The sequence below is a fragment of the Carcharodon carcharias genome, chromosome 20 (genome assembly GCF_017639515.1).
Source record: "Carcharodon carcharias isolate sCarCar2 chromosome 20, sCarCar2.pri, whole genome shotgun sequence".
In the NCBI taxonomy this organism is placed as follows: domain Eukaryota; kingdom Metazoa; phylum Chordata; class Chondrichthyes; order Lamniformes; family Lamnidae; genus Carcharodon; species Carcharodon carcharias.
The window spans coordinates 106,290,375-106,315,809 of NC_054486.1; the positions used below are offsets into that span (position 1 = coordinate 106,290,375).

A 25,435-nucleotide genomic window follows, 5' to 3' on the forward strand; every position below is an offset into this window, starting at 1 on the left:
TGTCTTGAATCTCAGGTTTGAGGTTCCTTTGGAAAGTTGCAGAAACTTAAGGGAGATGAAGAGAGCTGAGGATAAACTGACAGTGACTGAACAAACAAAAGCTAAGATGTTAAAAGAGCTCAATCCTGCTAGCCACACTCTGTAACCCGATTGTAGACATTGAGCCCCAGATTATGAGTTTCTTTTTGCATGTGGGCCCACTCCGTTAGCTGTCACCCCCAAGTATAAAGTTTTCTCAACAGCTCCATGCAATGGAAGGTTGTGATCAATGGCAAAGTTTGCAACATGCTGAACCACTTTCTTGTTCAAATTCGTCTTTTCACGTTAAATACCAGAGTACACAAACATACCCAGCACAATGTACCTAGTAACCATGCAGGATTAGGTCTTTATTGAGACAGTATGCTTCACAATTCTTGCATAAGGTCTGTTATATAATGATTCACTCACATCGCTTATACCAATTTTTGTTTTGATCACTACATTACATGCATAATACCCATAAATCATTGTATATCAAGATATACAACAGGTGGCAATAGAATGTCAATATAGACCAGCAAAATGTATTATAATGCAGAAAGACAGCTCATGAAGGATAGTACTGGATCCAACCCTTTCACATTTTTATAAGCATTTATTTACGGAATTACACATGACAAGCTTACACCTTCAATCCCAACAACCACAGTTTCAGACTGCATCTATTTCTAGGGGCATAAGTAAATCTGCAGTTAATGCCCACCTTCTTACAATTCAATACAATTGGTAAACAATTAAACTTAGCTCTACTCAATATCTTCCAGTTGTCAAACTACCATGGTTACATTGTTTTATTAAACTCTTCCAACCGTATTATTACCATAGGCAGAAGTGACCAAGATAACATGTTTCAGACCATCGCAGACAAGACTGAATGAATCTCTCAGATTCCATCACCCTCCTTACTTGTGGAGATACATTTACCTTAAACTCACGAGCAAATTGTATAGTCTGCAATCCCATGCTAGCACAAAGCTGTTTTAACTCATTGAATGCTGATTCCACAGGCTGCCAAGGACCTATTCAAGTAGTATGCACTGTACAGAATAATGCAGTGCAGAAGGAGGCCATTTGGCCCATTGTGCCTATGCCTGCTTTTAGTAGAGCTGTTCATTTAATCCCACTGCTCTGCTACTTTCCCATATCCCTGCAATTTTTTCCCCTTCAAGTATTTATCCAATTCCCTTTTGGAAGTTACTGTTGAATCTGTGTCTACTGCCCTATCAAGGAGTGCATTCCATAACAAAACTGTTCACTGTGTAAAAATGTTCTTCCTCGTATGAGTTTGGTTCTTGTGACCAGTTCATTCAGCAATAGATAAGAAGAAACAAAGAAGGCCTCTGGTGAACCACGAACATAAGCCCATGTGTTATCCAGGTCAGTTTCACTTGTGAAGATTATGAACTGCCTGCTCTGTCAGGAATGTTTATTAATTTTAATGGATGGAAAATCATGGGGGATGCACCTATGAGTTCCTGATCTGTGTCCCTTCACTTAAAAGGTTGTCTTCCCTGCCAATTTTTTTTTGGTCCTGCCCAACTCAGACAGCAACACACTTATTAGACCTCACATAACCACTATCTCTTAATTTATTCCACCTTCACTCTGAGTATTTTCAATCTTGGTGGTGTCCTGCACTATATGGGCCTGGTTTTAACTTAGGCACCTTAAATATAAAATATTGTTTTATATATCAGCCCTTTGAGTGTCTTGAAGTGATCAAGTAAAAATACTACAGTGACTTATAAGATGAAAGCTTTTTGTTCTGATTCACATTTGTGGTTTTAGGTCCTCTTAACCACACAGGCACAAAAAAGTAGGGCTGAAGTTACTTCTGAGTCATTTCTTGCATATCATTGTAGGAGCTTCCACTCTTACTTAGTTTGATTTCATTCAGTATTTCCTTGGTAGATTTCTATGCACTTGCCACTGTTAAGACTCCATCCTCTGGGGAGGGCAGATCAGCTGATGGCCTTGGCTTATCAATAACATTGCTTGATTGACCAAAATGGAGGTCTTCTTTCATAAGGTGTCAGCTGTGGCTCAGTGAGTAGCACTTTCACCTTTGTGGGTTGTGGGTTCAAGTCCCACTCCAGAGACATTAGTACGAAATCCAGGTTGACTCCCAGTAAAATACTAGGGGGGTGCTTCACTATTGGAGGTACTGTATGCCATAAGAGATGTTAATGGGATTTGAGTACAGGAGTAAAGAAGTCTTGTTGTTCAGAGCTTTGGTGAGACCACACCTGGAGTACTGTGTGAAGGTTTAGTCTTACATATTTAAGGAAGGATATACTTAGCGTACATTGGAGGCAGTACAGAAAAGGTTCAAGCTAAAAGCACAATATTGCGGATGCTGGAAATCTGAAACAAAAACAGAAAATGCTGGGAAAACTCGTCAGGTGTAGCAGCATCTGTGGAAAGAGAAACAGAGTTAACGTTTTGAGTCCATATGACCCTTCTTCAGAGCACTGAAACATTAACTCTGTTTCTTGCTCCACAAATGCTGCTAGACCTGCTGAGTTTTTCCAGCATTTTCTGTTTATGTTACAGAAAAGGTTCACTAGATGATCCCTGGGATGAGAGGGTTGTCCTATGATGAGAGGCTGAATAAATTGGGTTTATAATCTCTGGCGTTTAGAAGGAGGAGAGGTGATCTCATTGAAACATTTAAGATTCTGAAAAGCTTGACAGGGTAGACACTGTGAGTTGTTCCCCTGGCTGGGGAATGTAAAACACAGGGGCACAGTCTCAGGATAAGGGGCTAATCTTTAGCACTGAGATAAGGAAAGATTTCTTCACACAAAGGGCTGTGAATCTTTGGAATTCGCTACCCCAAATGGTTATGGATTCTCCATCGTTGAATTTATTTATGGCTGAGGTGGACAGAATTTTGGTCTCTTGGGGAATGAAAAGATACAAAGAGCAGGCAGGAAAGTGAAGACAAAAACAGAATTACCTGGAAAAACTCAGCAGGTCTGGCAGCATCGGCGGAGAAGAAAAGAGTTGACGTTTCGAGTCCTCATGACCCTTCGACAGAACTTGAGTTCGAGTCCAAGAAAGAGTTGAAATATAAGCTTATATTTCAACTCTTTCTTGGACTCGAACTCAAGTTCTGTCGAAGGGTCATGAGGACTCGAAACGTCAACTCTTTTCTTCTCCGCCGATGCTGCCAGACCTGCTGAGTTTTTCCAGGTAATTCTGTTTTTGTTTTGGATTTCCAGCATCTGCAGTTTTTTTGTTTTTATATTATTATTAGGAAAGTGAAGATGCAGCTGAAGATCAGCCATGATCTTATTGAATGGCAGGGCAAGCTCGAAGGGCTGTCTTGCCCACACCAGCTCCTATTTTCTTATGTAAAGCAGCCGCTGTCTGTCCTGTCAGTTGGATGCAAAAGATCCAATAACACTATTCGAAGGAGAGCAGAGGAGTCCTGGTCAATATTTATTCCTCAACCAACATTGCAGAAAAGGATTATCTCGTTATTATCACATTGCTGTTTGCGGGACCTTACTGTGAGCAAACTGGAATCCTGCAGCGAGTAACTCACCCCCTGACTCCCCAAAGCCTGTCCATCTACAAGGCTCAAGTCAGGAGTGTGATTGAATACCCTCTATTTGTATGGATGAGTGCAACTCCAACAGCAACAGCACTCAAGAGGCTCGACACCATTCAGGACAAAGCAGCTCACTTAATTGATTTAATAGTTAATATCCATCTGAGTTGGGCAGAGGGGGTTCTCAATTTAATATCTCATCTGAGCAATTGCACCTTTAACATTGCAGCACTCCCTCAGTACTGCACTGTATTGTCAGCCTAGATTATGTGCTCAAGTCCTACAGTGGGGCCATTTTTTGCCGCCATTGAAAGTAAAAATCAACTTATTTGCCTCAATAGCCTTAAAAACAGTAGTCATGCAATCCCTCACACTGATTCTGCCATTCAGTTAGATAGTTCTGATCTGTACTTCATTCATCTGCCTTCCCTCCATATCCCCTACAGCAACAACTTTTATTTATGTAGAGTCTTTAACATAACAAACATCCCAAGGTGCTTCACAGGAGTGTTTTAAAGCAAAATTAAACACTGAGCCATATGAGATAGCCAACAGCTTGATCAGAGAGGTGGGTTTTAAAGGAAGGAAGAGCGGTAATGTCGGAGAGGTTTAGACAGGGAATTCCAGAGCTTAGGGTCTAGGCAGCTGAAAGTGTGGCTGCCAATACTAGAACAATTTTTTAAAAATGTATTCATTCATAGTATGTGGGGATTGCTGGCAAGCCTTGGTGCATTTATTGCACAACCCTAATTGTCCTTGAAAAGATGGTGGTGAGCTACCCTCTTGAACCACTGTGGTCCTTGTGTAATTAAAATCGGGGATCCTCAAGAGGGCAGAATTAGATGAGCAATGATATCTTAGAGAATGTGAGGCTGGAGGAGATTACAGAAAAAAAAGGATGAAACCATAGGATTTGCCAACAAGGATGAGAATTTTAAAATCAAAGCATTACTTGACTGGGAGCTGATGTAGGTCTGCAAGCACAGTAGTGATAGTTGAATGGGATTTGCTGAGTAAGGACACAGGCAGCAGAATTTGGATGACCTGAAGTTTACAGGGGGTAATAATTGGAATAGTCCCGTCTAGAGGAAACACATGAATGAGGGCTTCAGCAGCAGATGAGCAGAGGCAGGGGCGAAGACAGGCAATATTATGGAGGTGGAGTCTTAATAATGGTACAGATATATGGTCAGAACACATTTCAATAAGGCACCAAGGTTGTGAACAGTCTGGTTTAGTCTTAGTCAATATCCAGAGAAAGGCATGTAACTAGGGAACAGACTTTGGAGTGATTACTATAACAATGGCTTAGGTCTTCCCAATATTTAATTGTAGGAAATTTCTGCTCATTCGGTACTAGATGTCAGATAAGCAGACTGACAATTTAGCAACAGTGGAGGAGTCGAGAGAGATGGTGATGAGTTAGATTTGGGTGTCATCCACTTACATGTGAAAATTAACACTGTGCATTTGAATGTTAACATATAGATGAGAAATAGGTGACCAAGGGTAAATCCTTGGGAGATACCAGAGGTAACAGTGCAATAGTAGAAAGAGAAGGCATTGTAAGTGATACTCTGACTACGATTAGATAGGTAAGAATGGAGCCAGGCGAGAGCAGTCACACCCAGCTGGATGATAGTGGAGAGAAGTTTGGAGGAGGAATGTGTGGGCAATCAGGTCAAAGGCTGCAGACAGGTTAAGAAGCTCAAGAAGGGATAGGTTACCTTTGTCACAGTCACATATGATGTCATTACCCAACAAAAAAAATCTATATCTAAGTCTTGAAAGTTTCACTTTATCCCCACATCTATAGCCTTTTGAAGGAGAATTACTGTGTGAAAAAGTACTTTCTTCTAATTTCTAATTTGTTTGTGAAAGTGTGTGATTGTGATATTGTTTGTGTATCTGTGCATAACGTATCTGATTTTGATATTGTATGTGTGTGTATGTAGAACATGTGTGTGAGTTTGCATACGTAAGCATGTGTCTATGCTAACTTATTCTTTCCTAGAATCTAAATCGCTTGCACATACTCTCACTAATACACACACAACATTTGCATTCACTCACACACACATAATCAGACACTCATCCGCACTTAGACACACACACACACTCACTCATATATACACACACGTCACACCCACTCACACACACAAACACTCACACGTATACTGCAATGACCATGGATCATAGCCCTGAATTACTTACAGCCAAATTGAACTTTTGAGTAAAACGTGTGTTTTTTAAAAAAAGGACATACAAGCAAAAGCTGGCTGACACTGTAAAGTAACCACTTGCTGGAAAATTCCTATGTGGATCATACTTGACCAACTAGTCCAGAGAATGGAATGTCGCACCTAAAAAGTTGGCAAGGCCTACTTCAGACAGAGACATTTCTTAGGAAAATATGTAATGCAGAGACAGAACTGTAATCTGTGGTTTCAGAGATAATGAAGGCTGATTCCCATATCAGCAGAAACAGTATCCTGTGAGTTTTATCCCAGACTGTGGATATGATGTGAGTTGAAAAGAAAGCAGATCTGGGTGAAAGACATGTTTGATTCTCCTATCCTGGAATACACAAGAAAAGGGGCTAAACGCAGACTGTAACCCTGGTCTCTGTGTACTAGTTTTGGTGTTCCAGGCCTGGTGTGTGAGTGTGTGCTGTGAAGTTCAATGCTGAAGAACATACAACTAGGCATCCTTGCACTTGCAGATTAAAATATCTCTCTCTGATTGCTAGAAGCAAGTCACAAGATAGCAAAGCCACAGTTGAAAAGGAAACAGGACAACTCCTTTCAGCTAACCTGCAGAACCAAAATTCTTGAAACTAACTGCTCAACTGTCCAAAGTTAGCACTACCTGAATCATCCAACTTAACAGCTGCAACGTTTCATCATCTACCCCTCATGGACAAGCGGAAGACTGATTCGTATATCTTTTTAACTTTTATTTCTGGATTCACTTTTCATTTCGAATCTGTGTGCATGTGTGTTGCGTTTTTTTTTCTCGCGTTTTAGTAACTAATAAAGTCACTCTTTCTTTAACTCAAGAAAGCCTGGTTAAATTGGCTCCTTTTAAAACTCATTCATTCATACACACTCACAGACACATACACATACGCAAACACACCCACTCGTACACAAATACACACACAAACCACACGCACGCACACATACATACAAACACATACACACACTTGCACCCACATACAGATGCACACACTTGCATCCCCTGTTGCACACACTCTCACATACACACACACTTTACACAAATACATTCACAAATAAATTAGAAATGAGAAGAAAGTTTTTTCTTACAGATGGTTTTTAGAACTAATTAAAGGATTGCTTTACCACAACTAACTCTCCTCCAAAAGACCTTGATTGTGGGGGGAAAGTGAAACTTTCAAGACTTAGATATAGATTTTTTGTTGGGTAATGACATAGTATATGACTGTGATAAGGGTAAACTATCCCATCTTGAGCTTCTGACCTATTTGCAGCCTTTGACACGATTGACTACATGATTCTTCTCCAGCATCTCCCCACTGTCATCCAACTGGTGCGACTGCTCTCGCGTGGTTCCATTCTTATCTATCTAATCTACCGTCAATCTTTACTTCTTCCACATTTGGCATAAAAGATCATCTTTTGCATTACTTTCAACTTGCTGTTTTCAAACACTGCAGAATTTGGATCTTCAATTAGATTTCTCAAAAAATTTAAATCTAGAACTTGCTAATTGAAGTTGTTTCCAAGTCTAATTTATATGAGATAGAAAGATGCTATGATTACTTTTCAAGCATCTAACGATGGGAGGAAAAACACAATTAATTTACTTATGATAAAAAAGGAACTAAAACAGACTTTGGTAGAAAACAAGATATTTTCCACATTAAAAAGGTGGTTAGCTTACAGGATGTTCTGCAATGACTCAACCAACTGTTGTACAAACAAAAATAAACAACTGGCCAGAAATAGGAAATCCCTGCGGCTACCAAAGCATCATGAGTTGACTGTTAAGATAGAGCTTTCTTGCATTGAACGGTTTGTGAGCAGCCCCTGTAGGCTGATTTAAAACTTGCGTGGAGACAGAATGAGACTAGCTAAAGTACAAAAAGATTTCAAGCCTAAAAATTACGCTGAAGGATAGCTAGTGGATGGGTAATAAATGCAGCCCTTGCCAGTGACACTCATACCCTGAGGATGAATATTAATGAAAAGGAAATGTAATATTCTTCTGCAAAAACATTACGAGTAAGTCATAACACTCATTTAGAGAGCTGGTACAGACATGATGGGCTGAATGGCTTCCTTCTGAACCATTGCAATTCTGTGATTCTGTAAGAATTGGGTTACTTTAAACCGGTTAATCTAGCAGATAGGCGGGATTAATTACAGCGTAATTTCCAGGGATTAAGGATTAATGACAACTGATTTCTTCAATCAGAGTTTACACATCTCTCTGTCACAGCCCAGAAAAACAGAAGCCTCTGAAGTTCTGAGGTATTCTGCCAGTTTCCCACCCCTCACTCTGGAGGGAGAATGACTCCCGCCCTGAGAAATGGGGTACAGGGCAGCTTTGCCTTGGAGTTGTGTTGGTCTTTCTCTGTTGTTCATGTGTAAAATGTGCATTTGTATACGAGTGTGTGTGTGTCTGTGTTTAAAACAATGCATCTGTACATTTAAGTGCGTGTGTATGTGTGTCAGTATTGATTAGGATGGGATTTAATGGAGGAGATGGGCATCTCACCTGCCAGATGAAGAGATGGTGAGAGCCACTCAGGCATTTAACTGGGCAATGAAATATAAGCAAAATACTGCAGAAGCTGGAAATCTCAAATAAAAACAGAGTACTGGAAATACTCAGCTGGTCTGGCAGCATCTGTGGAGAGAGAAAAACAGAATTTATGTTTCAAGTCAAATATGACTTCTTCAGAACTCAATTGCCCACTAAAGGACCTCAATTTGTGACAGGGCAGGAAGGCTGACCATGGGCCTTCCCACCAAGGACTTAATCAGGGTGGAGGTGGAAAGGCGATGGGCTCTCCACCCACCACTCTTGCTATGGGGGAGAGCGTTAAATTTCATCCTTAGTGTGTCTGTGTGTGTCAGTGTGCGTAGAAGAGTTGTCTATACATTTAAGTATGTCAGTATGAGCAAGAGTGTGAGCTCATCTTTGTCTATGAGACTCAGCTTCGGTTCTCTTGATTCTGTTCACACTACGGAGGGCTGAAAACAGTGGAAGCCCTAGCGGAGTATAGAAAGTGTAGGGGGTACTTAAAACAAAGTAATTAGGAGAGCGAAGAGGGGGCATGTATAAGCATTGGGCAAGATAAAGGAAACTTCCAAGGCATTTTATAAATATATTAAAAGGAAAGAGGATAACCAGGGAAAGAGTAGGGCCCGTTAGGGACCAAAGTGGCAATCTGTCCGTGGAACTGGAGGGCGTAGATGAGGTTTTAAATGATTACTTTTCATCTGTTCATTATGGAGAAGGACTTTTCATCTGTTCATTATGGAGAAGGACAATGTAGGTGTAGAAATCAGGGAGGGGGACTGTGATATATTTGGACAAATTAGCATTGAAAGGGAGGAGGTATTAGCAGTTTTAGCAGGCTTAAAAGTGGATAAATCTCTAGAGATGTATCTCAGGCTGCTATGTGAGGCAAGGGAAGAGATTGCAGGGTCTTCTGGCACTTTTCAAATCCTCTCTGGCCACAGGAGAGGTGCCAGAGGATTGGAGGACAGCGAATGTGGTGCATTCAAGATGGGTAGTAGGGATAAACCAGGTAATTACAGGCCAGTGAGTCTAACATCAGTGTTAGGGAAACTATTGGAAAAAATTTCTGAGGGACAGGATTGAAGTCCATTTGGAAAGGCAGGTATTAATCAGGGATAGTCAGCATGCCTTTGTCAGGGGGAAATCATGTCTAATAAATTTGATTGAATTTTTTGAGGATGTGACTAGTTGTGTAGATGAGAGTAGTGTAGTTGATGTGGTCGACATGGATTTCAGTAAGGCTTTTGACAAGGCCCTGCATGGGAGAATGTTCAAGAAGCTAAGAGCCCAAGGGATCCAGGGCAATTTGGCAAATTGGACCCAACATTGGCTTAGTGGCAGGAGCAGAGAGTGATGGTCGAAGGTTGTTTTTGCGATTGTAAGCCTGTGATGAGTGGTGTACCACAGGGATTGGTGCTGGGAGCTTTGCTGTTTGTAGTGTACATTAATGATTTAAGACATGAATATAGGAAGTATGATCAGTAAGTTCACAGATGACACAAAAATTGGTGGTGTTGTAAATAGTGAGGAGGAAAGCCTTAGATTACAGGATGATATAGATGGGCTGGTAAGATAGGCAGAGCAGTGGCAAATGGAATGTAATCCTGAGAAGTGTGAGGCGATGCATTTTGGGAGGACTAACATGGCAAGGGAGTACACAATGAATGGTAGGACTCTAGGAAGTACAGAGGATCAGAGGGACCTTGGTGTACATATCCATAGATCTCTGAAGGCAGCAACACAGCTAGATAAGGTGGTTAAGAAGGTACATGGGATACTTGCCTTTATTAGCCGAAGCATAAAATATAAGAGCAGGGAGGTTATGTTGGAGCTGTAAGCTAGTTAGGCCACAGCTGGAGTACTGTGTACAGTCCTGGCTGCCACACTAAGAAGGATGTGATTGCACTGGAAAGGGTGCAGAGGAGATTCACCAGGATGTTGCCTAGACTGGAGCATTTCAGCTATGAAGAGAGACTGGATAGGCTAGGGTTGTTTTCCTTAGAGCAGAGAAGGGTGATGTGTGTTAGTGAATGAGTGATTGGGGAGGTGGGTGAAGCAAGTGAGTAGATGGGTTGGTGGGTCAGGTTGGGAGGGCTTGTTAGGTCAGTGGCTAGTCAGGTCAGGATGGTGGGGCAGTTGGATGTGGGGACTAATCAGGTCTGGTTGACAGGGCGGAGGGATGACGGGTGGTGGGAGTAGTCAGGTGTGATCGAGGGGGTTGGCGTGGTGGGGTAGTTGGGCTGGGTCAGGAGTGGTTGTTGGGTGCTCAGGGATTAGTGTGGTTGGGAGCGGGAGAAAGGCCGGATGGAGTAATCTGGTGGTGGGGGCTAGTCAGATCGGGTCAGGAATGTGGTCGGGTCAGAGGTTAATTGGAGGGTCAAGAGGGGAGTTGGGGGGTTGAGGGGGTGGCTGGGCGGTCAGTGTGAGTGATTAGGGGGGTCAGTTGTATAGTTACCCAGGGATTAGATTCAGATTTTTCTGTCTAACATTTCCTGGGTAACTATCCAGTTAAGTAAATTGGACTGTCTGAAGTCTCCAATTCTAACTCAAAGTTGACGACCTTTTCAGAGGGTCCTGGAGAGCAGGGCAATTGCCCATTGGAAATTCAAACTTAGCGGGTAATTCCCATGGATTCAGCATGATCCCGACACATGTTGGGTTGTAGGTCCAGTCTCTGATGATTCGGCGGATCTACGCCATGAAGTCTTGTAGACAGTACAACAAGGATCTTCAGTTGCCTAATTGTCTCCTCAGAAACATAGAACTGGGTATTTCCAGCCAACAGTGGCTCCTGGACAACTTGGCACAAAGGAAACATGGACTGAACAAATGGTAGGGAATGAGGCACAGAGAGGCAACATAGATCGTTCAGGCATAGAAGCAGAATAAGTACTGATAGAGTGACAAAGACTTATCTAGAAGGAACTGGATTAAGGGGACTGTGAAAATGCTGGTCAGCTGGTAATAAGGATGATATAGGGCAAAGATTCTTAATGTTACGGATGCATTAAATACATTGATACAGTACGTTTCACAATCTCAGGATGTTCCCAAAGCCCTTTACATCCAATGAAGTATTTTGAAATGTATTCATTGTTGTAATGTGGAAACGCAGCAGCCAATTTGTGCACAACAAGCTCTCACGAACAGCAATGAGATAATACTCAGATAACCTATTTTAGTGATATAAGGAATAAATACTGGGGAAGACACCAAGGATAACTCCCTTGCTCTTCTTCAGAATGGTACCATTGTATCTTTTACATCTACCTGAAAGGTCAGATGGGGGCCTCAGTTCACATCTCATTCAAAAGATGTCATATCAAACAGTGCTGCACAAGGAGTGTCAGCCAACATTTTACACTCAAGTCTATGGAGTGGGACTTGATCCCACCCCTTCTGACTCAGATAAGAGTGCTACCCACTGAACCATACTGATGCAGTACCCTGGACTTCTGACAGAAAGGATCAATGCAGTTTTATTCACTCATGACTCATTCACTGATGTGCCAGATAAAATCTTCTGGCCTTATCATGGGCATCTTTTATTAAACTGGTGATTAAGTTGACCCAACTTAACCTCTTCCAAGGGGACTGATTCATGCTTTGTTATTACTTCCGCCCTCTGGTACATCATTCAAGTAGCCTTTCTTCACATGTGAGCCAGCTATAGGAACATAGGAGCAGGAGTGGGCCATTTAGCCCCTCGAGCCTGCTGAGCCATTCAACTAGATCATTGCTGATCTTCTACCTCAATGTCACTTACCCACACCATCCTCATAACATACTCAATGACTGAGACTCCACAGCCCTTTAGGGTAGAGAATTCTAAAGATTCATCACCCTCTGAGTGAAGAAACTCCTCATCTCAGTACTAAATGGCTGACCCCATATGCTGAGACTGTGTCCCCTGGTTCTAGACCCCCAGGGGAAACATCCCTCCTGCATCTACCCTGTTGAGCCACATAAGAATTTTGTATGTTTCAATGAGATTGCCTCTCATTCTTCTAAACGTTAGATAATACAGGCCTAGACCCTCAATCTCTCCTCATATGAGTTCAGCAGACAAGGGCATCACAGCCTGGCCTGATCCTTTTCTCAAATCAAAGCAAAAAAAGGCTGCAAACACGCAACGTCTCAGGCAACATCTGTGCAGAGGAAGTTAGGCGGTGACACTAATATAGGGCTTCTCTACAGGCTTGGAAATGTTAGATCAAGGGATGGGATATTGCCAGAATGGGTGGGTGGGAGCGAGCGTGATGGTTGGAATAAGATGTGGCATCGGCCCAGGTTAGGTTTGAGGTGCTCACTTGATCTTCCTGGTTGAAGTTGAAGACTGACTGAGTCATTGAAAGAACGGGCACCCATAGAAATATAGAAAATAGGAGTAGGTCATTCAGCCCTTCAAGCTTACTCTGCCATTCAGTATGATCATGGCTGATCCTCTATCTAAGCACCATACTCCCACTCTCTCTCCATACCCCTTGATGCCTTTAGAGTCTAAAAATCCAGCTATTTCCTTCTTAAATATATGCAGTGACTTGGCGTCCACAGCTTTCAGTGGTAGAGAATTGCACAGATTCAGCACCCTCCGAGTGAAGAAATTTCTCCTCATTTCTGTCCTAAATTGCCCACCTTGTATCTCGAGACTCTGACCCCCAATGTTCTAGACTCCCCAGCCAGAGGAAACATCACCCCTGCATCCAGTCTGTCCACCCCTGTCAGCATTCTATACGTTTCAATCAGATCCCCTCTCATTCTTCTAAAATCCAGTGAATGCAGGCATAGTTGACCCATTTATCCTCATATGACAATCCTGCCATCCCAGGAATCAGTCTGGTGAACTTTTGCTGCACTCGTTCAGTGGCAAGTACATCCTTTCTTAGGTAAGGAGAGCAAAACTGCACCCAATACTCCAGGTATGGTCTCACCAAACCCTGTACAGCTACAGTACTTAAATCCTGTTATAATGAAGGCCAACACACCATTTGCCTTCTTAACTGCTTGCTGCACCTACATGCTTGTTTTCAGTGACTGGTGTACAAGGACACCCAGGTCTCTTTGTACATCAATATTTCCCAATCTATCAACATTAAAATAATACTCTGCCATTCTATTTTTCCTACATAAGTGAATAGCTTCACACTTAAACATGATATCTGCATCTGCCATGTATTTGCCCACTCACTCAAGTTGAATTGCCTTGAAGCTTCTTTGCATCCTCGTCACCACACACATTCTCACCTAGTTTTGTGTCATCACCAAACTTGGAAATATTACATTTGGTTCCCTCATCCAAATCATTGATATATATTGTGAATAGCTGGTGCCCAAGCACTGATCCCTGCGGTACCCGACTAGTCACCGCCTGCCACTCTGAAGAAGATCTACTTATTTGTACTCTGTTTCCTGTCAACTAACCAATTCTCAACCATGCCAAGATATTACCCCTAATTCCATGTGCTTTAATTTTGTACACTAACCCCTTATGTGGGACTTTATCAAAAGCTTTCTGAAAATTTAAATACATCACATCCACTGGCTCTCCCTTATCTATTCTGCTAGTTACATCCTCCAATAGGTTTGTCAAACATGATTTCCCTTTCATAAATCCATGTTGACTTTGTCTAATCCCGTTGATATTTTCTCAGTGTCCTGTTATCACATCATTTATAATAGACTCTAGCATTTTCCCTACTACTGATGTCAGGCTAACTGATCTGTAATTCCTTGTTTTCTTCCCCCTTCCTGGTTTTAAATAGTGGTGTTACATTTGCCACCCTCCAATCTGCAGGACTGTTCCAGAATCTACAGAATTTTGGAAGATAACAACCAACACATCTACTATTTCCATGGCCACCTCCTTTAATACCCTGGCATGTAGATTATTAGGCCCTGGGTATTTATCGGCTTTCAATCCCAATCCCAATTCTCCATGCTATTTTTTTTACTAATACTAATTTTCTTCAATTCCTCCTCACCAGATCCTTGGTTCCCTAGCATTTCTGGGAAGCTATTTGTGTCTTCTTCCATAAGACAGAACTAAAGTAGTTGTTTAATTGCTCTGCCATTTCCTTGTTCTCTATTATGAATTCTCCCGTTTCAGACTGTTTACATACTGATAGAAGATTTTACAGTCCATTTTTATGTTCCTTGCAAGTTTACTCTCATACTCTATTTTTCCCCTCTTAATCAATCTCTTGGCCCTCCTTTGCTGAATTCTAATCTGCTCCCAATCCTCAGGCTTGCTACTTTTTCTAGCAGCTTTATATGACTCCTCTTTGGATCTAATAGTACCCATAATTTCTTTTGTAAGCCATGCTTGGGCCGCTTTTCCTTTTGTGTTTTTGTGTCAGGAAGTAATGTATAACTGTTGCAATGCATGCATTCGTTCCTTAAATATTAGCCATTATCTATCCACCATCATGCCTTTTAATGAAGTTCCCTAATCTGATGTAGCCAGCTCATACCTTCATAGTTTCCTTTGTTCAGATTTAGAACCCTAGTTTCAGATTGGACTACTTCATTTTCCATCCTAATGGAGTATTCCATCATATTATGGTCACTCTTCCCTAAAGGACACTGCACAACAAGATTATTAATTAACCCCTTCTCATTGCACAATACCAAATCTAGGATAGCCTGTTCCCTAGCCAATTCCTCAATGTATTGGTCTAAAAAACCATCTCATACGCACTCCAGGAATTCATCCCCCACAGTATTATTGCTAATTTGGTTTGCCCAATCTATATGTAGGTTAAAATCACCCATAATTATCGTAGTACACTTGTTACATGCATCTCTAATTTCCTGTTTAATGCCATCCTCTATCCTAGCACTACTGTTTGGAGGTCTAGAGACAATTCCCACTAATGTTTTTTACTTCTTGGTACTTCTTAGCTCCACCCAGACTGATTCTACATCTAGATTTCCTGAGCCAATATCCTTTCTCACTATTGCACTGATTTCATCCTTAACTAACAATGCCATCCCACCTATTTTTCCTTTTTGCCTGTCCTTCCTAAATATCGAATGCCTTTGGATATTCAGCTCCCAGCCTTGGTCACCCTGTAGCCTTGTCTCCGTAATCACAATCACGTCATCCCGTTTACATCTATTTGCGCTGTTAATTCGTCTACCTTATTGTGACGACTCTGTGCATTCAGATACAGTGCCTTTAGACTTGTCTTTTTTAACATTTTTACACATTTTTTTGTACTATGACACTTTTTACTGCTAGCCCTGTTTTTTCTGCCTTCCACTTTTGCTTTCTACTTTTCTGTCTTTCATTTCTATCTTTGTTTCTCTCTCTTGTGTCTCCCTGCAAGAATATTGATCCCAGTCCTGCTGGGGTGCAACCTGAGCAGTTTGTGCAGGTCCCACCTTTCCCAGAATCAGTCCCAATGCTTCAGGAATCTAAATCCCTCCCTCTTACACCATCTCTCCAGCCACGCATTCATGTGATCAATTCTCCTATTCCTGATCTCGCTAGCATGTGGCACTGGGAGTAATCATGAGATTACTAACTTTGAGGTCCTGCTTTTTAACTTATCTCCGAGCTCCCTATATTCTCCTTGACCATGGCACCAGGGAGGCAACATACCATCCTGGTGACATGCCTGTGGCTGCAAAAACTTCCATCTGTTCCCCTTACGTTAGAATCCCCTATCACTATTGCTGGTCTCCCACTCTGCCACTGACTTCCCAAATTGCACAGGCGGGGCATGCCACATGGCTGAGCTGCACTGTCATGACATATCCTTAAATATAAGCTTAAACGGCCCTGAAGTCTCACTGTTTAAACTACCCCAAAGTCTTGCTGTTTAAACTGCCCTTCATCCACCTTCAAGCTCCACTTTTTGGGGCATCATCTCATAGCCCTTTTAAAATTTATAAATACATCTGATTAGCTAGGGCAACCTTTTTGTTTTATTCCATCTAGTCATCTAGACTTTTAAGAGAAAAATCTTTAACCAGAAAGAGATAATGATATTATCCGTAGAGAGATTTGAAATGTCGTAAATGACCATCAATTTATTTTAATATAATAACAGAAAATGCTGGAAAAATTCAGCAAGTGTGACAGCATCTGTGGAAAGAGAAACAGAGTTAACGTTTTGAGTCTGTAAGGCCCTTCTAAAGAGAAGTAGAAATGTGATGAAATTTATGCTGTTTAAGGAGGATTGGAGCAGATGAAGCTGGATAGAAGGCCAGCAATAGATGGGGGCTAAGGAGAAATTGACAAAGATGCCATGGACAAAAAGACACAGGGAGTGTTAATGGTAGTGGTAAAGGCTAAAGGAGATGCAGATAGTGGCATAAAGGTAAGAAAGCAGAATGTGTTAATAGCAGGACAATAGCTTTCACTCTGTGAAAGAACAACAGGGAACAAGTAACAGATGGCTTTTTTGGGGGTGGGGTGGGGGAGGGGCGGGGAAATAGGATGGGAAAAGGGATAAAAAGGGGATAAAACAATGAATAAAAATGAAAATAAATGGATAAAAAATAAAAATAAATTTTTAAAAAGGGGATTACAAAAGGAGTGAAGATAGAGGAGCAAGTTCATGGTCCTGCTTCCAGGAATGCTTACCTTGGAGAAGGAATGCTCTTCTCTACGACAGGATTTCTGTTTGTCTCTTTCATCCTGTTTAACTTTGTTGCTTTTCATTTCCCTCCTGGTGTTTGACAAGGTGTTTACCAACACTCGCTTTCACAGCCATATTTCCTTCCTCAGCGACTGTCTCCGTCTCCGACTTACCCCTGTGGATTCCAACTGAAGTTCCATCCCTCATGTTTCTAATCCACCCAGTATTACAGGTATCTCTGGGACATACAGTGTTCCCTGGACTGCTATACTCGCTGCATCCTGAGATCTACGCTCAGTGCCATGCACCGCCATATGAACATACTCGACCTCTCCCTCCAGAAGCACCGATTCATCTTATCTCAAAGTTGTTCTTGCCCCAGTTTCATTTTATTCTTTGTCTCACCCAACACCTTAAAAAGAAACTTCTCTTCTTCCTTTCAGGTGTTAAGGAACGCAAGCTCCAACAACACATTGATACCAACGCCCATCCAGGACACTCTACCTCTTCTCGTCCCTCTGACCCCATCCCTTCTTCTAACCCCAGCCCTTGCTGTGTATTCACCGTACCCTCTGAGCTTCCCCTCTCTGATGCTGAATATTCTGTACTCAGCAAAGGACTCAGCTTCATACATTTATGCCATCACCTCAATGAATTTCGGGCTTGGAACAATGCTGAACTCATCTTCCACCGCCTTCGTCTCTGTGCTCACTTCTTTGGGCATGAGTCCTCCACCCATTCAACAGATCCCTTTACCCACCTCCAGTATTCTCCCTCTACCTGGACCCCTCCCTCTGGCCTCTTACCTGCCCTTGATCTTTTCATTGAGAACGGTCAGCGTGACATCGACCATCTCAATTTCTCTGCTCCTTTCACCCACTCTAACCTGTCTCCTTCTGAACTTGCTGCATTCGGTTCTCTCAGGTCTGACCATGACTTTGTTATCAAACCAGCCGACAAGGGTGGTGTTGTTGTTGCCTGGTGTACTGACTTCTACCTCGCAGAGGCTGAGTGCCAACTCTCAGACACTTCTTCCTACCTCCACTGGACCATGACCCAACCACTGAACACTAAGGCATTATTTCCAGGACTGTCACTGACCTCATCTCCTTTGGAGAGCTTCCCTCCACAGCTTCCAACCTCATAACCTCCTGAATGCAAACAGCCCGCTTCTACCTCCTTCCCAAAATCCAGAAACAGGTCTGTCCCGGTAGACTCATTGTGTCAGCCTGTTCATGCCCCACAGAACTAATTTCTTCCCATCTTGACTCCATTCTCTCCCTTTGTCCAATCTGTTCCCATCTACATCCGCAATTCCTCTGATGTCTTACGTCGTATCAACAATTTCCGGTTCCCTGGCCCTAACCACCTCCTCTGCACAATGGACGTCCAATCCCTCTACACCTCCATCCCTCACCAGGATGGTCTGAGAGCTCTCTGCTTCTTCCTTGATCAGGCTGACACAATGGGTCAACTGGGACAGTCCTGTTTGTAGATTTTGGGAAGGAAGTAGAAGCGGGCTGTCAGCGATCCGGAGATTATGATGTTGGAAGCTGTGGAGGGAAGATCTCCAGAGGAGATGATGTCAGTGACAGTCCTGGAAATAATGCCCCGAACAATCCCCATCCAGCACCACTCTCCTGTCCTCTCACTGAACAATTTCTTCTTAACCTTGTCTCACTTCCTCCAACTAAAAGGTGTGGCTATGGATACCTGCGTGGGTCCCAGTTATGCTTGTCTCTTTATGGGTTATGTGGACCATTCCTTATTCCAGTCCTACTCAGGACCCCTCCCACAACTCTTTTTTTCTGTACATCGACGACTGTTTTGGTGCGGCTTCATGCGCTTATCTGGACCTGAAAAAATTTATCAATTTTGCTTCCAATTTCCGCCTCTTTATTACCTTCCAACACTTCCCTTCTCTTCCTTGATCTCTCTGTCCCCATTTCGGGTGATAGACTGTCCACCAACATTCGTTACAAGCCCATCGATTCCCGTAGCCATGGCTCCTCACACCCTGCTTCCTGTAAGGACCCCATCCCATTCTCTCAGTTCTTTCACCTCCGTCGCATCTGTTCCAATGATGCCACTTTCCAAAACAGCGCTTCTGACATGCCTTCCTTCTTCCCTAACAAAGTTTCCCACCCACTGTGGTTAACAGGGCCCTGAACCATGTCCCACCCATCTCCCGCGCCTCTGCCCTCACACCTTCCCCTCCCTCCCAGACCCATGATAGGGTCCTTGCCCTCACCCCACCAGCCTCCACATTCAAAGGATCATCCTCCGCCATTTCCACCAACTCCAGCATGATGCCACCACCAAACACATCTTACCCTTATCCCCACCGTTAGCATTCCATAGGGATTGTTCCCTTCCGGACACCCTGGTCCAGTCCTTCGTCACTCCCAACACCTCATCCACTTCCCATAGTACCTTCCCATGCAATCGCAGAAGGTGCAACACCTGCCCCTTTACCTCCTCTACTTACCGTCCAAGAGCCCAAACACTCCTTTCAGGTGAAGCAGCACTTCACTTGAACCTCCTTCAATTTGGCCTACTGCATTAGCTGCTCCCAATGTGGTCTCCTCTACAATGGGGAGACCAAACACTGACTGAGTGATCACTTTGCGGAACACCTTTGGCCTGTCCGCAAGCATGACCTAGACCTTCCTGTCGCTTGCAATTTCAGTACACCATCCAGCTCTCACGCCCACATGTCTGTTCGTGGCCAGCTGCAATGTTCCAGTGAAGCCCAACACAAACTCACGAACAGCACCTCATCTTCCGATTAAGCACTTTATAGCATTCTGGACTTAACATTGCGTTCAACAACTTCAAACCATAAACACTCTCCTCTATCTTCACCCCTTTTGTAATGCCCTTTTTAACATTTATTTTTATTTCTTATCCATTTATTTTCATCATTATTCATTTATTCATTGTTTTTATCCCATTTCATCCCTTTTTATCCCTTTTTCCATCCTTTTTCACCTACCATCAACCCCTCCCCCACCCCCAAAAGGGCCATCCTTTACTTGTACCATGTTATTATTTCACAGAATGCTTACCCTTGTTCTGCTATTAACACATTCTGCTTGCTTACCTTTATGTTACTGTCTGCACCTCCTTTGGCCCTCATCACTGCTATTAACACCCCCTTTGTCTTTTTGTTCATGGTATCTTTGTCAACCTCTCCTTAGCCCCCACCTATCGCTGACCTTCTATCCAGCTTCACCTGCTCCGCCCCACTTAAACAGTATAAATTACATCACAGTTCTACTTCTCTTTAGCTCTGAAGAAGGGTCATACAGACTTAGAACGTTAACTCTGTTTCTTTCTCCACAGATGTTGAGACCTGCTGAGTATTTTCAGCATTTTCTGTTTTTATTTCAGATTTCCAGCATCCGCAGTATTTTGCTTTTATCAATTTATTTTAGTCTGATTTGCACTGGTCCCTGTCCATTATCAGTTTAATTTTTAGTGATATTTGTACTTGTGGCGATACATTGCGGTTGGGATAGACAAGTCATGGATAATACATGCCTCTGTAATCACTGCAGGCACGTCCAAAATTATTACTACACTCAGTGATTTGACACAAGCATTGCAACTGTGGTTGTACCTATACCACACGGACTGCAGTGATTCAAGAAGGTGGCTTCACCACCACCTTCTCAAGGGCAATTAGGGATGGGTAATCATTGCTGACCTAGCCAGCGAATCCCACATCCCGTGAAAGAATAAAGCAAGCTAAGCTGACTCTTTCATTCCACCAGTTGTTGATGGACTGATATTAACCATTAGACAATTTGGTAAAATGTAGCCAAGTAATAGTGACTGAGTCATCTCCTCACTAACCTGGTTTAAACTTTAATTTAACCCAGCCCTTACTTAATTGAGAAATCTGAATTGTGTAGCTGCCTTTTCATGAAGGGCATTTTCTTTTGATAATGGACGCAGGAAATCTGGATCCGTCGACCCACGATGAGGTACAGTGTAGTCTGAGTCAGATGGAAAGGCTTTTTGGATATTTGTGTTTTCCTGTTTGTGGATGAAAATCCACTGTCCTAAATTCAGGACAGATATAGGTTGAAAACCCGAGACAGAGGAGGAAAAGGGAAAAGAAGAAGGGCTGTGGTTTGGCGACAAACTGAGAAGGCAGGATTGGCTGTAAAAGGTCTGCAGGAGAAAAGGAGAGACTGAGGAAGGTGAGGGACGCTGCCGATTTGAGATTCTGGGGTCAAGAATGAGTTAAGAGTAGGATATGAATCATGATGCAGATTAAAGCTCACAGCCCTCTTGGAAAGGAGCTCTCTGGAATCGGTATGGGGGGGAGGGGGTTCCACCGCCAGCCGCTGCTTCCAGTCCCCCAGGGGATCAGTGATTTAAATTCCCTGGCGGAGTTCACTCTTCTCCTTCAAGACCACACTGGCTGCTATTAGAGAGGCCTCTGGCTTGGTAATGTCACCCAGAGAGCTGCAACCCCCTGGAGAGGGCTGGAGAGAGCCAGGAATGGAAAGGGAATCCCAGGTCTCAGCACTCAGGGATTTTCAACATCTAGGGGTCTCTGGAATGGGGAGGGGGGCGGGTCTCTGAAATGGGAATGCATGAAATGGCATTTGTAGAAGCCATGTTAATAAAAGTGACAGAATATGTTTACCATCATGATGAGAATATCATACGTTTAAACCTCCATGTATGCTTCCAACCAGAGTTGACAACTCTAGTGTAGGTGCTTGCATGATTGTATGGGGCAATGTATTTGAGTTCCAGGAGGATCAAGAAAAGTTGGGAGCAGTGAGAAAATGTAGGCCCGTAACTTCCACGCTCCCCAGCGTTGGTTTTGGGGGGTACCCCAAAGATGCACCGGGGAATCCCTCTGGCAAGTTCCCAGGTAAGGGTTTGTATTGCAATTGCCCAAAAGTGCTGACTTCCTCTGGATAATTTTGCTGCACTGGGAACCATCCAAAAATGCATTTTAAATCGCAAACTTTGGATGGTCCTGCTGAGGTTATACCAATAGCTACTCAGAAAAAGTTAGAATTAAAACCTCTTCTAACTTCTGAGTAACTATTGTAAAGACCTAGACTGATTCCACGCGATTGCCCTCACACCCCCGACCCCTACGGATTCCCCCCCATGTACCCCCTCCCGAACTTGGACCCCCTCAGACCCTCCCCACCCCGGGACCCCCTCACTCCACCCCTGGACCCCCACCCCTGGAACACCCCCAACCCCCGGACCCTCCCCAACCACCCACCCCCCGCTAGTTGGAGGTTACAGTCCATAATATTGATAAGAAAGGGAGAGAAACTGGAAGTAGAAGGGAGAGAAACGTTGGGTGTCTCTTGTAAAATTCAATAATGCAATAGGATAATTGCAGAAAGAGTTAAAATGCATAAAATCAAAATATAACTTTGACACGTGTCTGGAAAGTTTAAACTGGAACAGAACATCCTGCCAATTAAAAAGGACCTGTTCCCCATAAATGAATGGGAGGGTTAATATTCAATGTAAAGCCTGCAAACGGAACTAGGTGTTAATCTGTTTTGATATTGGAGTTAGAAGCGATGTGTGATCGTGTTTATTAGTGACTTTTATTAATGCTAATGCACTGTGTATTTTCTGTTGCTTTCAGGACGCAATGATGCTGAATGCTCGCTTCCTAAAGTCTGTGCTACCGGCCTCTGCCAGAAATTTGATCCGAACTGGACTGCTGCGGGCTGTGGCCACCTCCGGGCTGTCCGAAGGTACCGTGCACAGCGCCAAATTCATCCCCCACAAATTTCTGCATCTGCCGCCAACTGTGGCGCAGCGCTCGCTCATTCAGCAACCAGTTGTACTGGAAAGGCAGTTCTGGGTCACTTTGTAGATCTCTTTATTATGTTTGATTGCATCTACAAACACACAGCTTCCCAGGACCAGAAAGTAAGGGCGAGCGGTTAAAACCCTCTGCCGTGACCGTGATCCCTGATGAGGCTGCGATGACTGGGGAAATGCAGCCAAAGCACTGGCCGCTCCCTCCCAGCCAGGGCCAGTACAGGCTCCACTGGCCAGAGAACGACCGCCAAGGTCATCAAGGCCACCAGGACAGCAGAATCAGCAGGCTCTCCAATGCCGGTGCCAGCAAGGGGGCGAGGTGGTGGGGACAACAAGACGCAGCACTCGCAAACTTTATTTTAAGGCACCATGAGCACACGAGGGACTGTTCACGGGTGATCTTCTGTTCTGCCATGTTTTGTTATTATGTTTACTGGTGTGGCCAGTAACACCATATTTAGTTCTGTTCATTTGATGTGTCAAAATGATGTAAATTTTGCTTTTGTCTTAATGGCCTGAGTATGCTTCACTTGTTTGGTAGGTGCAGGGCACGCCAGTATCTAATGCTGGACATGAGTCTAAACCTTATTACACAGGTACTGAGTGGACTTTAGGTTCAAATGAAAGGGTCATTTCAGATATCCGGGACGGAGGTGGCACCCTTGGCATGAGGTGGAAGCAGATCTTTGGCAGGAAGGAGCTTTAGATCAAGGCGTCCCTCGTGTCCCTGCCTCCCTGAAGGATCCAGAGGTCTGCTTCCATGCCCTCAGTGTTCTCCTCACCATGCTCTTCTTCTGACTCACCACTGGATTCATCCTCTGTGGCCTGTGGAGCTGCCTTAAGATCCTCTTCCTCCAGTGGGTCTCCCCTTGCCAGATTGTGGAGAGCGCAGCACTCAACCACTATCACTGACACCCGCTCTGGAGTGCATTATAGTGCTCCCACTGAACAATCCAGACATCACAAGTGCCTCTTCAGAAGACCTATGGTCCTCTATCACAGCCCGTGTAGAGGCATGACTCCTATTATAATGCTGCTCTGCCTCTTCTTGGGTGACAGAAAGGTGTCATAAGCCACTTTTTCAACGGATTACCCTTATCACCCAGCAGCCATCCATCCAGTCAAGCTGGAGCAGTGAATAGCCTTGGCACCTGTGAATATCTGAGGATGTAAGTGTCATGGAAGCTGTCGGGGTACCTTGCACAGACTTGCAGAATCTATGTCTTGTGGTCACAAACTATCTGTATATTCATCGAGTGGAAGTCCTTCCTGTTGACAAAGGCGGCTGACCTGCTGGCGCCTTCATGGCCACATGTGTGCAGTCGATTGCATCCTGGATGTAGGGGAACCCAGCAATCGCTGCAAACCCTCTGGCTTGCTTGTCCTGGTTGGCCTCGTCCGTGCAGAAATGAATAAATGTCATTACCCGCCTGAACAGAGCATCAGTCACCAGCTTGACGTAACTGTGGACAGCTGATTGGGACACTTCACAGAGATCCCCCACTGAGCTATGGAAAGAGCCGGAAGTATAGAAGTTGAGGGCCACTGTGGCCTTCAGAGCCCAGGCATGGGGTATCCAACCACAGAGTTGGAGGTGATCTCAGGCCCAATTATCTGACAAATAGCAGTCACAGTTTCCCTGGAGAGGTGGAGCCTCCTTCAGCATTGCACCTCAGACATGTTGAGGTAGTTGCATCGCTGCCTGAGAACCCTGGCAGCAGGATAGTGGCGCCTTTTGTGACCCCTTATGCCTCGGACTACCTGCTGGCCCTGCGCCCCTTGTGCCTGCTCCTTTTCTCCCACAGGTCGCTGCCCTGGAAGCTGCGTAGAGACACCTGGCATCTTCTCCCTTCTGCCCCCCTCTTCCTCCTCAGAGAAGATGCCACCAGCAGAGAGCACAATCTCCATTACCAGGGTAACAGAAGGCTATCTGATACCTGGAAGAGTCCACACGGTCAAAATTCTCTGGGGGCCTTGGAGACACCAAGGAGACACCTTGAGGGAGGCAATGGTATTGTCACTGGACTAGTAATCCAAAGAGACAGGGTAATGTTCTGGGTACCCGGGTTCGAATCCCGCCACGGCAGATGGTGGAATTTGAATTCAATAAAAATCTGGAATTAAAAGTCTGATGATGACCATGAAATCATTGTTGATTGTTGTAAAAACCCACCTGCTTCATTAATGCCCTTTAGGGAAGGAAATCTGCCACCCTTACCTGGTCTGGCCTACATGTGACTTCTGACCCACAGCTGTTGTTCTACTATTCTGCCACACCTTCAAGTAAACATCTTCTATCATACAAGTATTCTTAAAAGCCCTCTGAACTAGGGGGCAACTAGGGATGGGTAATAAATACTGGCCTGAACATCCCAAGAACGAGTTAAAAAAAAACACCAATGAGTCCTGAAATGAAGCCTAGAAATGCTAAGAATGACGCTCAGAACTGAGATGGAGCTGTCGAGTTCAAATAAACCCCTCACTACTCTCAATTTTTATCCCGCCCTTGAATGAGGTTTAGTTAAAAGTGGGCTGCTCACCAGCCCGTTTTGCCCGTGAGCCGAGCGCAAAATCGCGCAGGCAATGTAAAATTGAGTACAATTGGCTTTTTAATGGCCTAACATGGCCCTTTAATTGCTGG

At 43.8% G+C, this 25,435-nt stretch overlaps 1 protein-coding gene across 7 annotated transcripts in view; it reads left to right on the forward strand.

Moving 5' to 3' along the window:
* Positions 1-25,435, forward strand: part of dglucy (D-glutamate cyclase) — a 69,785-nt gene that overhangs the window by 5,911 nt on the left and 38,439 nt on the right. For all 7 annotated transcript variants that reach the window (XM_041215261.1, XM_041215258.1, XM_041215257.1 and 4 more), the window contains one exon: positions 22,613-22,724. In XM_041215261.1, the coding sequence (XP_041071195.1) occupies positions 22,619-22,724 (106 nt within the window). In that variant the 5' untranslated portion in view covers positions 22,613-22,618. The remainder of the gene's footprint in view (positions 1-22,612; positions 22,725-25,435) is intronic.